This window comes from Psittacula echo (genome assembly GCF_963264785.1).
Source record: "Psittacula echo genome assembly, chromosome: 4".
NCBI classification, from domain to species: domain Eukaryota; kingdom Metazoa; phylum Chordata; class Aves; order Psittaciformes; family Psittacidae; genus Psittacula; species Psittacula echo.
Genome location: NC_137738.1, coordinates 103,417,695 through 103,432,507, shown reverse-complemented (window position 1 = coordinate 103,432,507; position 14,813 = coordinate 103,417,695). Strand labels below are relative to the sequence as shown.

At 41.3% G+C, this 14,813-nt stretch overlaps 1 protein-coding gene across 1 annotated transcript in view; it reads right to left on the bottom strand.

Annotated features, from left to right (window-relative positions):
* CLIC5 (chloride intracellular channel 5) overlaps window positions 1-3,914 on the bottom strand; it is a gene marked incomplete at both ends in the record, with an annotated part of 78,673 nt that extends 74,759 nt beyond the window's left edge. The window contains one exon of the mRNA XM_080616904.1: window positions 3,426-3,914. Within this exon, the coding sequence (XP_080473030.1) occupies window positions 3,426-3,914 (489 nt within the window). The remainder of the gene's footprint in view (window positions 1-3,425) is intronic.
* Window positions 3,915-14,813: the final 10,899 nt, after the last annotated feature.

The window sequence follows — 14,813 nt, the reverse complement described above, 5'->3', positions numbered from 1 at the left end:
CAGTGTTACTGAAAGGGCATTAAGATGGCTGTTACAAGCCTGGACATGTTGGATTCACACAAGCATCTCCATTTTTGCATGTGCTATATTCTGCTATTAAAGGTACAGGAAATTCCTTGATGAAAGCCAAAATAGCACATCCTGAAATAGTCTACTGGCAGTGACATACTTACCAAGTACCGATCACCAGTGAAAGATAAATTAATGTGATTTAAACATTTTCTTGGTGTCTAATAACACAGAACGGGCTACAGAAAAGATTATCCAGTCTAACTGAAATTATGGTCCTATTGCAACAACACAATATCCTGATGAAGTTGAAATTCTGTCCTAGGCAGTGCACTGCAACTAAGCCAACTAGACAGTAAACTAGATGTCATTTAATCTCCCACTTCCTCTGGTATTCAGTCAGCAGCAACCTCTGTCTGACATTCACATGTCCAGCCACTCAGAGAGATTTATTAGTGCTACAAACAAAGGAAGAAATACATAGTGGCAATTGTCATTACCACTATTGTCCCACAGCAAAAGGTCCTGCTGTCACTGTTAATGTCTGCAGAAAAGAGCAAATCCAGAAGCTTTACCCAACTTCAGAGCCACACTGGCTTCAGGTGGACTAGAGACCATTGGAGAAGGGAACAAACCATGAATAACAGGCATTGACATAACTGAGATATTTGATTCCTACATGCAAGAAGCAATAGCCCTCAGGTATTTCACAACTGTTGTTATATATTACTCTATGACCTTCTGTTTTATAGGCTTTTTGCTACCTAGATAATTAAAGATAGCAAAGCTGGATCTGCAGTCCATGGAGTTAGTGCTTTATTACCTCGATACCAGAAAGAAAGAAAAGCAAATATCCAAACTGAAATGTCACTCATTTCTCAGGGAATAAAACGATGTCACAGTAGTTCAGGTCAGCCACTTACATGACAGTATCCAGTGCCCTGCCCATCAGGCCTCCAGCTCCTGCTGGTGTAGGATCACCTGAAAGACTCATGTCCTGTCTTTCAGCTAGGTAGGGATGTCTGCGGCTAAAGGACATCTTGAAGGTGCTAGGCACTTATGTTTTGGCAAGTGAGTTGAGTCCAAAGTTTGCACTTCTCTCTAGAGCTGCTGATAAGCCCCTTTATGAGATCCTCAGCTACTCTGCACAACAAAAGCAAGGAAAAACACTTCCTTGATCCTTCCCCAGGACAGTTTTTTCAAAATACTCCTCTTCTCACCTTTCAGAAATTTAAATTAACCCATCATCTCTGCTTGAACAGGAACATCCAGACTGCTTTTCTTGTGCATAAAGAGAAGACATCATTATTTTGAAGCAAGAGGAATGTGGAAGAATAAGGAATAGAGAGAGATTATTTTAAAGGCAAAATGCAACACTCGTGTTGCTAACACCATGTTGTTGCTAACAAACAAAATACACTCAATCGTTATGACTTTTCAGACATGTATGTAGGACTACTAGCAGAGATATGAACTTGAACCAACACCATAGATCTTACTTTGTCCAAATAATTAACATAATTTCAGCAACAACCATGATCCAGTCACAGAAATAGGACAGCTACTGCTGCAGAGTCATACAGTGTGTTACAAAGTTAAAAAGGCCAACTGTCCTCACATATGGCTCTCATAGCCCACTTCTACAGAAACCTGTGGCAGTATGCATGGACCCAGAACGGTTCACAAGCCAGCAATCAGTAGATACTCCCTTTCCTGAAGGATGCTCATCTTTCTACCAGATTAGCTGCAGTTATATTGAAATTCAAGAAAAATGGCTGAAGTTGTACAGTTTGTCTAATGCAGAGTAAGACTGAGTAACCTGACAGCCATTTCTGGTTTTGCTGGTTGGTTGTTGGTTTTGGTGTGTTTGCTTTTTATGCTTTGAGGGTCTTTTTGTTTGGGGTTTTTATTATTATTATTATTATTCATTTTTGTATCAATGATTTAAATTATCAATCTTTATGCAAAAATTACAAAAGCAGTCATGAAGAATTATCACATAGAGAAGGGAGACATGAAGGGGGCATAACATCAACTTTTCATGGAACCATAGAACGGTTTGGGTTGGATGAAACCTTAAAGATCATCCAGTTCCACTCCCTCTGCCATGGGCAAGGGCCCAGGCTGCTCAAAGCCCGTCCAACCTGGCTTTGAACACTTCAGGCACCCTGTCATCTATAGGAATAAATAACAGACAGGAAAAGTATTTAAATCATATCTTTCTTAATGCATTCAAGAGAATCTCAAGGTTTGGTTGACACTTCATGGAAGCACTCTCCTTTATCCTATACGTGAATGTTGGATAATTTTTAACTCTGTTTTCCAAGAAATCAAAGTTTTACAAGAGAAATCAAATGAAGTATTAGGAGAGTCCACCATGCCATTTGATGTCCCCTAGCTCATATAAAATAATCAGCATTTCATACCAATGCAAATGTTATAGTGTGCTCTTGTCTAAATAAACTAAATAAAAACAAGTACAGACATTTCTGAAAACACTTCTCACCATGTGGCAATGAAATCTCTCAGCCTGCTTTCAAAGCATCTTTCAGTGAAGCTAAGGAACAGATTCTCATAATCTCATTTATGTGAAGTTATGAACTTCACAAGACTTCTGTAGAAATAACAGCATTACGTTCACAGTAGATGGTCCTGTTCAACGGAAACAAGAACTTGAAAATTTCTCTCATGTAGTTAAAAAGGAGGAACTGTCAGGTTTATTGGCCTAATAAATACTGGGAATGGTTGAATACAAGAGCTTTTATGAAGGGAAATGCAGTGTTTATTTAAGAACACAGGTGTTTACGGTTTAGAAATTTGAGTTATACTTTACAAATACAAGTATTTATAAAATACTTTTTAGAGAAAGTGTGAAAGTCCCTCAGTAATTTCTACCTAACTTGAAATCAGTTAAAATTGTCACAGAAACACATTAATCTGAACACTGAAAGAAATAAAAGGAAAACCACTTTCAGGGATGAGCATTTGTAGAAATTTTATTGCCATTATTTAAGCCATATATTTAGTTTTCTTCATAGCATTAATAACTTTTGAGCTATAGCTACTAGCTAAATAGTGAAATACAGGCATATCTAAACTAGCTTAACTAAACCAAGTAGTAGTTGTCTAGCTGTAACAGCAGGAGATTTCATAAAATAAATAAATTGCAGTAACGATCAGAATACTTTCACCACATTCAGACATCCACTTGAACTAAAGAAATCCCAGTCATCTTCACACAACACAAATCTCTTCCCGTACCTTAAGATGTCAGAGGTAAGTGAATGAATTGACCTGACACAGGCAGCAGGGTTGGGAACAAAGCATTGAATAGATGTATTTTACTGATGTGGAGGACACATACAGTGATTTGGGGTTTAAAACCGGCGTGTTCTTAGGAGCACTCAAGCTCTTACCTTTACAAACATGAAAATCTCACAATCTTCCTGAAGGTTGTCAGTTTCTCCAAAGTTATTGTTAAGAGGGAACTTGAGGGAAGTTGGAGAGTTGGAAGAAGTGCTCAGGCTCCGACGCAACTGGAAATCCAGAGGAAAATGCATGTTGCTCTTAAACATCCTGCCCTCTACATGTTTATCTTCCAGAGTTGGGCTCATCAGATCCATCTCCTGGTAGGGGCGGTCTTCTTCAGCACCATGGTGAGATGAAGAACCATCCTCCCCATCAGCCCCATGCTGAAAGGCCACAGAATTACTACAGCTATCTTCTGAGCTGTCCTGACTACTATCCATGCTCTCTGGGAGAGTAGTGGTGGAAGAAGGAGATGCTGGATCTTCATGGACATGATCGTAAAGATTATCCCTTTTGTCTTCTTTAGCGTCTTGAATCTCATAGATATTGGTGGTGTTAACATTTTGATAAACATTGGTAAAGACCTGATCTTCCATGACTGCTATCTAGTGAGTTTTGCCTGCCTGCTGGTACCTTACAAGACTGCAGTTAAAGTGAGATGTTGACAAACGCTCTTCAGGAGGAAGCAGAGTCTGTGGTGTGCTTTCTGAATGCTCTGCTACACATGGCAGATCTCCAACAATCATTTACTGAGAGCTATAAATCAACAACTACACTTCCACTGAAGTAAAAGGGCTGTCTCAGTTTTAACCCCTTTGTTGATCTGACTGCTGGTTACTATATTTTAAGAGATGGAATCACTTGTTGTTCATCAAGATATAGCCTGGCCAAGTACAGTGACAAATAGATGAAGCACCTACAAAGCTATGGTAAAGAAATACGTACTTTTTCCACAGAAAGTCAAAAATAGTTTTACTGGCAATCTTATGTACATTTTGTGTAAAGAGAAAAAAATGCAGACTTCACCCATTTACTCATATTTTCAACCCTCAAAAGCCTAGCTTCAAGGAAAAGCAAGGCAAAAGTGCCTCAACAAAACAAGCAATCATCTCCAAATTTTCACTGGTTACTTACAACATCATCAGCAAACTATAATAATTTATAAAAAACCCTACAAATATAAAAAATTATAAAGTGGTATATCCATGAGAAAAAGGCATCAAACTTGAACTCTTTCCAGTTTCAACAGTGGTTCACCTGACCTTGAATGACTCCACATTTAACGACTTTATCCTCTCATCTATAAATTAGGCCCAAGACTGTAAAAGGCTTGTGAGTTACCCTGGAATCTAGGAGGGTGGAAAAAAACACTGAATAAGCATTAACTATTATTATGCATACTTAATTTATCAATTACTTGTAATCATTCAGGTTATACATCTCCATGTCATAAGACATGGACCCAAGCTGCCAAAGTTGGGTTAATGCTGCTTGACTTCAGCAATCTAGTTAGCCTCCTTCTCCATGCAGTTCCTTTTCTCTAAAGGATAGAGACACACAGAAAACCCCAGAGTCTAAAGCAGAGGAATACTTTAGCATCCTTCTTAAAGACGGATACAGATTCCAGAGCATCTGAAATCACTGGAGCTGAAAATCTTTACAGATTCAAATCTGAATTTATTAAAGTTGTGAGAACTTCACACCTTATTGACTTTTTATCTAGATGTTTACTACATCTGGATATATGGATTATTACAAGAACTGTTAGGATCCAATTATATTTAATCTTTTGGGGTTGAGCCACAATTCAAATTAAAGGCGTTTTCCTCCTGACCCATCCTTGTAACTTCATGAGGGGTAACTGCTACAGCAAGGTTGGATTTGTAAAAGAAACACAGAAGAGAGATTAAAGAGAAGGACTGTAATTGCAGCCATCTCCAAACAGAACTAGGGGACCACATGCTGCTTCACTTGTAGCAGGTGCTTCCTGTCTGAAATTTATAATCGTAATTTACTGTCTTTATTCTTATATTGAACCTTTTAGACAACTATTAAAGTTCAATATCAAAAGCAAACCAGTGCTTCACCTTATCAAACATGGATTCAACTAAGGTTCCTAGATAATCCCAAAAGTGCCAAAAGCATAGTCACAATCAGCAACACAGTACAAAGACTCAGGTAAGTATCAGAGATCAAGGAGATCTCTTAGGTCATGAGGGCACCTCAGGGGCTCCAAGGATATCTAACCCATATCAAGGCCTAATTTTCAACAATTATTACTCACAAATTCCTGCCTGGCACATGCAGCCCATCAGCAAACAGAACCAATCACATCTCCTATTTACATTTTCTGTATGTAATTCAGTCAGAATTATTCATGTGGAAATCTTAAATAAGAGATTATGAAATGAGTGCTGTCATCTGTACTGCAAACTTCAAGCATTCCACAACAGTGATGATAAAACTGACTTAAAATCATGAGCTTAATTTACTAAAGCTCAAGAAACTTGGGAAAGCCAACAAGCCAACTAGAAAATGTTATTACTTTATTTTTTGAGTATTTTTTACTTTTATAAAAACACTTCCATTTCTTCACATTTTTAGAAATGCTACCTGCATCTGCTCAACTTGCTCTGAGCATGGCCTTGATAAGCAACTCCCTTGATCTTCAACCCTTCTTACAAAGTGCTCTTGCAGGATTAAGTATGCTGGGATTGTAAAAATTCCCTCCTTAGACACTCTTCCAGCAAATAACTTCATGAAGAAAAGAGAACACAGGCATATTCATGATGCAAAACAAGGAACAAAGTCCAGTTGCACAGAATTAAGTCCAATGACTGACTTCTTTTTTTCCTGCACAAAGACACCAGCAGGAAGCAGCAGCACCTGCTGGAGGGTATGAAATATCACAGGTGAAATAAGGAATAAGAGAGTCATGTTTGAGTATTATTTAAAAATAAATAGAGTTGTTGTGGATTTCACTACTCAGAAAACTTCTCCTTTCCTCTGCCCCCTCCAAGAGCAAAGAAAAGTCCCATTCAGCTCCAAGATCCAGATTTCACTCTTGTGACAGGGTGATAACACCCCAGAGTAAACTTGACCACATTTATGAATTTATCCAGGTGAAAATCAGGTGCATTTCAAGTCATCTTATGTGAACCCACTGCTGGCTTATAACTCTTATATTTCATCTTCAGGGATGACAGAAATAATTTTGGTGCCATGATTCAAAAGTTATGTTGTAAGAAACAAGATCAAAACTGAGGTGTCCACATTGTGGCTTCGAACATGAGTGTCCTGTGCTACTTCCCCCCTACTCCCAAGCTGAAAATGCTCTGTTCCAGCAAAGGAACTTGTGTCCAGTGAAATGGGACTTCTCTCCTGCAGAGAAGTGAGAGGAAAGAGGTTGTAGGAGGCAGGAGGGCACTAAAAGGTCTCAGCATCACTCTGCTCCATTCTTCACTGGAAAGTAAAGCCCTTCAAGCATCAGGTCCTTCTCTACCATCACAAGAACATAAGGCTACAAAACAAAGAAATCACCAATTTAATTTATTCCCCAAATTCCTCTGCTCCCAAATCTAGGGTGCTAGAAATATTTTCTGCTGTTAGTTCTGTAATTCAAGCTGTGTCCCTTACCACCCATACCTATGTGAGACATCCCATCACACTGGTTACTTGCTGTACAGAAATACATATAACAATATAACCATAAGCAGCAAAATTCATATAAGGACAAAGAAAACAAGCAGCAAAACTCATCATTTTCAAGGTTTATTTTTTACTTCAGGTCCGAATTTCTATTTTTATGCTAACCTGATTCTTTTTAATGCAAGAAATATCAGAATTAACATGACCATAACTCCAGTTAGCACACATAACCTCATGAAGTTCAACAAGGCCAAATGCAAGGTCCTGCACCTGAGTGGGAGCAATCCAAAGCACAAATACAGGCTGACTGAGCATAGCCCTAAGGAGAAACACTTGGGCTTGTTGGGTGATGAGAAGCTCAACATCACCCAGCAATGTGCCAAGCATGCCCTGGGCTGCATCAGAAGGAGCATGGCCAGCAGATTGAGGGAGGGGATTCTGTCCCTCTAGTCCGCTCAGGTGAGACCTTACCTGCAGTACTTCATCCAGCTCTGGGGCCCCAGCATAATGATGGGGCAAGTCCAGATGTCATGGTTTAAGCGCTGCTGGCAAATAAGCACCACACAGCCCCTTGCTCACTCCTCCTACTCCCCAGAGGGACAGGAAGGAGAACTGGAAAAAAAACAAATGGAAAACCCATGGGTTAAGAAAAGAACAGTTTAATGATTGAAATAAAATATTATAATAATAGACTAATAACAGCAATAATAGGAAATAGAAGAAGGAATAAACAAGAGTGTTGCTCACTACTCACTGACACCCAGTCCAACCTGAGCAGCGATTGGCCCCTTCCAGGTAACTCTCCCCAGTTTCTGTACTGGGCATGATGTGCTGTGGTATGGAATACCCCTTTGGCTAGTTTGGGTCAGGTGTCCTGTCTCTGCTTCCTCCTGGCTTCCTGTGCCATTCCTCATTAGCAGAGCATGAAAGACTTGAAAAGTCCTTGATCAGGGCAAGTGCCACTGAGCAACAAAACATCAGTGTGTTATCAGCATTGTTCTCAGACTAATGCAAAAACACAGCACTGCACCAGCTAACCACTAAGTCTTTATACAGTCTAATGGACAGCAACGGGCATCTCAGAGACCATGATAAAGAGAGATGAAAAAAATTACATCATAACGAAATTAAGTATATTCTGAAGATGGTCTTTATTGCTGCAAAAGTCAGTCATCTGAGCCCCTTCAAATAGGTATCTTCTCAGACAGCAAGGTTGGAATTCACCTACATTTTAAAGGCTAGAAATGAACTGCAAAACTGACACTACAAACCTAGATAATTGCCTGGTTCACTCTATAGAGAAACACAGAGCTCAGTTCAGTAGCCTCAAAACACATACAGGCATTTATTGGTATTTGAGTTTGCATAGACCAACTTGGTTTTATCTGAAGGCCAGCAAATATAGTAAGGGCCCTGACACACTTAGAATAGTATGTTAAAACCACTGAAGCTGCTACTGAAACTTAATCTGTTCACCCTTTAACCCCTTTTAGCAGCAATCAGCACCTCCAGCTTAAAATAGTCAAGCAGAAGACTAGCTTGCAAAGAAGTTCCTATACTGTGAGAGTATGTTATCTGAAGAGGAAGAGAAGGGTAGAAAGAAGGAAGAGTAGCAACAATGTCAGCATACCTTGCATCTTCTCAGAGATTAGTAAGTAATTTGCCTGCCTCGCAGACAGTCCACAGCACTGGAAACTCCAACTCATCTAGAACTGCCATGAGCAGCTTCAGTAGTTAACAGCCCTGTTTAGAATCAGCAACCTGTTTCTTTTGCAGTTTCTCAGGAGGCAATTTCTATTTGGTTATTGCTGATTTTAGAGCTTTAATTAAAAGAATCTTTAAGTTTTATTTATTCTCCCTGAAGATGCTTCCACACTTTAGTGAAGAGCTTGTAAATCTTTCATCACAATCTAAATAAATTGAAGTCTGTCAGTTGCTTGCTCTAAAGTAGCTTTGTCCAGCCCTAACAAGAAAACCTAATAGCTAAAACACCTGTGTGTTCTTGGAAACAGTTGAACCTGAAACTGAATGATGGTGAACCTTTTTTATGCTGGAAGAAATGGAGGGATCTTTTTTGTGTTCTCTCTAGAAGAATGAGAGATTCAAGCCTCCTTCCTCAAAATGCAGGGTCATCTCCTTCACACTACTGATCTCTGCACCTACCCAGGAGGTGAGAACGAGCAGTAACAAGCTTCCCAGATGGATGAAACACACACACAAACAGCACCCGGCCCAGGGCACAGAGCCTAGGATCGCACTCAAACTCCAACATCCCACAATGGGGGTTCCCTGCAGACCCGCCCTAAAATCCATTCTTTAGGTGCCACCTGAGGGTTCATTCCTCCAGTTAATTCTGAATCCTCATGATCAATAACGTAATAAAGTTGGGATAACCCCAGGACAGGAGAAGTCCCCACCTCATTATCTGTCCCACAGTGGGTCTGATCCAGGTTTAAGGCACGCAGTGAAACCTGAAGCAGTGCTGGCCCCAGTGACACACCCACGCAGCCCAATACCCAGCCCAGCCTAGGGTCCTTGACATCCCAGTTCCAAACTGGTCAAGGTGGGGAGGAGGCCCTGCTTGGGATTGGTGAGGAGCAGGCAGGGGTGTGCAGGACAAAGCACTATCATTAGGCACATTCCATAGGCATATAGTCACCTCCAGCAGGGTTCTGGGTTGCACTCAGGGGTTCCCAGTAGCCCTTAGAGACTGACTCCTAGTTACACCCAGAGGCTCTTGAAGGGTTTGCAGTTGCTCCCAGTTGCCCACAAATATTCTGGGTTGCCCTCCGGGCTCCCTAGTTGCCTCCACAAGGCTATATGGGATGTTCCACCTTCCCCTTCAGAGGCTCCCAGGGTGAGTGTCCCTTGTGCCTGTGTACCATCTCATGCAGCTAGGTTTCCTGCAGCATTCAGCCCCACAGGCATGAGAGGCAGTGCTTCCCAGATTTACCACTTATTTAACATGTATTTGGTTGGAAGGAGGGAAATAGTATTTCAGAAGTGTAAGGACTGAAAAAACTCTCCCTGCTCATGGCAAGATGGGAATTAAAACAAAAAAAAAAAAAACAAACCACCAAAAAACCCCCCCAAAAAAAACCCCAAATAAATTTGCTGGATTTGGGCAGGATTTTGACTGCATTGGAACAAGCCAAAACTCCTGAATACCTGCAGTATATTGATGACATCAGTGTGTGGGCCACACAGCAGAGGAAGTGTTTGAGAAAGGCAGAAGAATAATCCAGATTCTTTTGAAAGTGGTTTTTGCCATAAAACAAAAGTCAAATGACCGTCATAGGAGTTCCAGTTTTTATTAATAGTAAGATGGGTGTCATCCATATTCCAGTGGATGAGACTGAAAAGATCAGTTAGGTCTCCACCAACTAACAAAAATAAGCAGAAGCTTTCTTAGGTGTCATGGGGTTTTGGGTAATACAAATTCCAGGTTATAGTCTCATTTTAAACCCTTCCTATCAAGTGACCTGGAAGAAGAATAATGCTTTACACTTCAGCCAGGGACATGGCGGTGTTCAAGGCCAGGTTGGACGAAGCCTTGAGTGGCATGGTTTAGTTTCCCATGGCAGGGGGGTTGGAACTAGATGATCTTAAGGTCTTTTCCAACCCTAACTATTCTATGATTCTAAGTTCCTCTATCCAGTTATTCCTACAGACATTAACACTCACAGACCCGTTTGATAAGAAAAGATTGTGAAAAGCAGCACTCTAGCAGTCTAAGCATCTGCAGCTCCCCAAATTGTTTCAAGATGGGAATGATTTGGTGAGGAGGAGGAACAAGACTGTTCAGTATGGCCATCTGTGATCCAGCCTTTGGATGGTCACCTTTGAGCACCCAAGAAGATCACTGGAACCTTGCTGCTAAGAAGGGCTACTTTACAAAGGACAAGAAGTTGCACAGATACACTGACAATTTTATCTGTACTGTTATGTGTGTGTATGGAGTTAGCATGTTCTGAAACATACGCTTCAGCTCAGTTTCATAATAACTGTTGACATGTGCAGCTTTAGCAGTTTCTGCATTCTATTTAAGACATAGTACATAATAAGGAAATGAAAACACACACTAAAAAACATTTCAGAAGACAGTGGTTTGGTAGAAGACTTTGATCATCTTGCTGTTCCACACAGCAGTCAGGCCTCCAGAAACCATTTGCTGCTTAGCTAAAACTGACCTGGATGCTGCAGGCTAGCTCATGAGTTCAGGACCATGCTGTAATAACAGTGATTCATCTTCACCCAGATTTTGCTCTGCTACTGACTGCAAAAAGGCGTATTTAAAGCCAGCATATCAGTAAATTTAACTCTGCAGAAGACAGATGCTTCTCCATTGGGAACTAGACAAACAATAGAAAATTATTTTGCACAGGACACTCAACTCTCATCAACAGCTTTTAGATGTTAAAAGTACCAGGAATTATCAACAGACATTTGAAAATCTGCTGTACCTGCTGAAGGGCCTAAACAATTATTCCTGATTTGGATGATCCAAAGCCTTTTATTTGTGGTCTTCCAGGTCCTTTTATAAAACTTTATTTGGTTTTCTCTCTAGCTCTACGGTCGGAAACTCCATTAGAAACCTGAGAGCCTAAGAAATATTGGCTTTTTATTCCCCCAAGTGCTCCAAGGAAAACATTTCTGTTTGCCTTTAAAATCTGGCATCATTTCAAAATCCTTGTTTGCCTCTGAAACCAAGCACCCTTAGGAAGCCCAAGCAATCTGGCTTCAGGCTCGTTTACAATGGAGGCTCTAGTATCCAAAATAGAGAAAGCAGAGACATCACCCTACTCTCTTATCACCTTGTCATGCAGCCTTCCAGACATCATTCCACGGACAGCTTGAGGAACAGCAGAGTCAAAAGCCCTGTTTCATTTATAGCCTCCATATACAACCTATTTCTTGGAATAAATGGGCACTAAAAGCTTAACACTGAATACAGTTTAACAGGTGTTAGTCACCTAAAACTGATACTGTTTTATGGAATGTCTTCCCATTTTTCTTCATCTCGACTGTATAAAGATGCATCAAAACACAGTAAATGGATTAAAAAAAATACTCAGCAAAAATGATCAAAGAGATTTCACCACATAGATAAAATTAAGGAAAGAAAAAATAAAATGAAAAACGCAGGAAAAGGTGCCTCTGTCAATATTCAGTTATTTTAACTCTTAAGTAATAAAACGCCCTGCTTTTTCTTAAGAAAGAAAATGGCCCAGCTTATTCTTAAGACAAGTATCTGAACTACCCATGTGCAACATTTAGTTTTCTTCCAAATAAATAAGGAGTTGTTTTCCCTCCATAACACTGCCAACAGGAGGGTATTGTTTCCCATCTAAAAATTAAGTGTTTTACTAAACCTAGCCAAACACTGAGAATGTTTTGAGGTTGCCTACCCTTTACTTCCCATCGTTCACCGAATACCACTGACACAAACAAATGTGTGTAATAGTATTCAAGCTGCAAACGCTCCATTACATTAGAGCAGTAAATCTGTGCAGCTTCAGGCAGGATTTAGTATGGTCTAGAGCTTAGAAGAACTGCAGTCAGTACAGCCAAATACGGGGTGAAATGCAGTACAGAGATATATTAAGGTGAGGAAAGACAAACGTATTGGTACCTTCCAGATTTACTTCTCTTAATGTAAGTATACATGCAACCACACCTTTCTCGTAGACATACACTGTAAACGGAAGCAAGAGATGTATTAAATATGCAATACATATTGGCTAGCCCAGTTCAAAGTCCAAAGTTGGTGTGGCATGCTGCTTTTATGATGTATCAAACTGAATACATTATATTAGGCCAGGCTCATGAATAAGTGAATACTGCAAACAGGTTTCAAAAGCACCTGGGTAAGGGTAAAAAAGGTTACTCACACCTTCTAGCACTGAATAGCTGAGTGATTATGTTGCCAAACCAGGCAAACAAAAGAGCATTGGTGCTTAAAATATATTTGTATCTCTGCATAAAGTTTCTAAGAAGACCCCAATCGAAATTTGATGAAATTGGCTAAAAGATGGCATCTGTTATGTGCTCCCCTGACCTCCAATTAACTCTGTGTAATAAATACTTTGAAGGAAATAAATTGGTAAAGGACACTTCCCTCCTCCACATGATCTACTGTCATGTGCATATTTACAGACCTAAATTAGTGCAACAAACAAACAAACAAAAAAAAAGCTAGACGAAAAAAGTGACAAAAGACAAAGTCCTTGACTTGATCTTGACCAATAACACGTAAATACCTTCAAGAAGTCTTATAAGCTCACCTGGAATTTTTTTTCCTCCTGTGTTTTGCCCCACCTGCTACATTTCCCTAAATCAAGGTGAATCAGAGGCATGCCATTTTATTCAGCTGATTATACCACACCATTAGAGCCACTCCACAGTCAGCAAGCAAAGGCAGCACAACCTGCCAAACTCATGCATATATAAAAGGCATTAGAATGAAACAAGCTCAAATCTATGAGGCATTGAGTATAAACAAGCTAAGAGGCTGCACAGAAGGAAATTCTTTGAGTCAGCCATGAAGTTGTAGACAGGTCACCTTCCTAGTTTTTATGATGAAATTTAAAATGGAGCGATTATTTCTGCTCTGTGCTATCAAAGGACACTTATTTTCTCTGTTCAGGCAGAGCTGATTTCATTATTATTCAGCACCAGTAACTTAACAGCTTTTGCAGAATTACTAACGCCTTCTCATAATAAAAAGGAAAACTAAGGGCATGTGAACTATTTGCCTTAATTTATGAAGCAAACTTACACCAGGACACAAAACAGATCTCAATGCATCAGACCATAACACACTGCTTTCCTAACAGCGCAGTGGCATTCAGCATACTTACATGCAACAGCACAGTTCATACATACATACTTACATATGACAATTCACAATTTCCTGCTTGTATTTAAAGTTTTAGGGCAAACCAGCATGCCACAAGAGAACGCAAAAAGGTCACACACAGGAAACAATATGAACAGTCACTTTCGAAGCTGCACGACCAAACGGGTGTCCCAGAGAACAGGAAACTGATAATCACGCTGACAACCGCCATAGCCTCGCAAAGGCCACAGCCTGGGGCTGCTGCGACACCTGCAAAGGAGGCAGGCTAAAGACATCTTCGGGAGACACAGGACAACTCCCAGTCACACAACTGGTCACAGCCTCGCCTCACCCGGCAGCATCCTTCTGCAGCCACCGGCACCCCAGCAAGCAGCCTGTGCCCCAGAAAAACTCTGATCCCTCACCAACAGGACCCACATCCCAGCCCGGAGGAGCTAACACCGCTCATAAAACCCACATTCTCCCATAACCTGCCACATTTCCCTGCTTGTGACAGCTGCCTCCCACAGCTCGCCTCAGCTCTCCTCCCATCAGCCGCCCACAGCCCTGCTCCTCTCAGTCCCCCAAAGCTCCCTATAACCTGTCTCCTCTCAGTTCCCCCTTAGGCCCCTCACCTCAACTCACATCCCCGCAGCTCCCCATGATTCCGTACAACTCGCCTCAAACCCCCCAGTTACCCTCAGCCCGCCCCTCACCTCTCCCTAGCTCCGCTCCCCCCAGTACCCCACAACTCTCCTCCATCCCCCTCAGCTTCACCAACCCGCCTCCCACGATCCCCTCCATGTCTTACAGCGAAACGCCCACTTCCCCGCAGCCAATCGGCGCTCCCGCCAGCGAGCCCTCAACCAATCACATGCGGCAGAGCCCCCCGCTGCCGCGCCCACCCTGACAGTGCCGGCGCTGCCGCCCCTAAAGCGGTTGGTGCTGCGCGGGCAGCGGGTGCGCAGGCGCTTTCCTCGCCGTGCTTCCTGCTGCCGTTCGCCGCCGC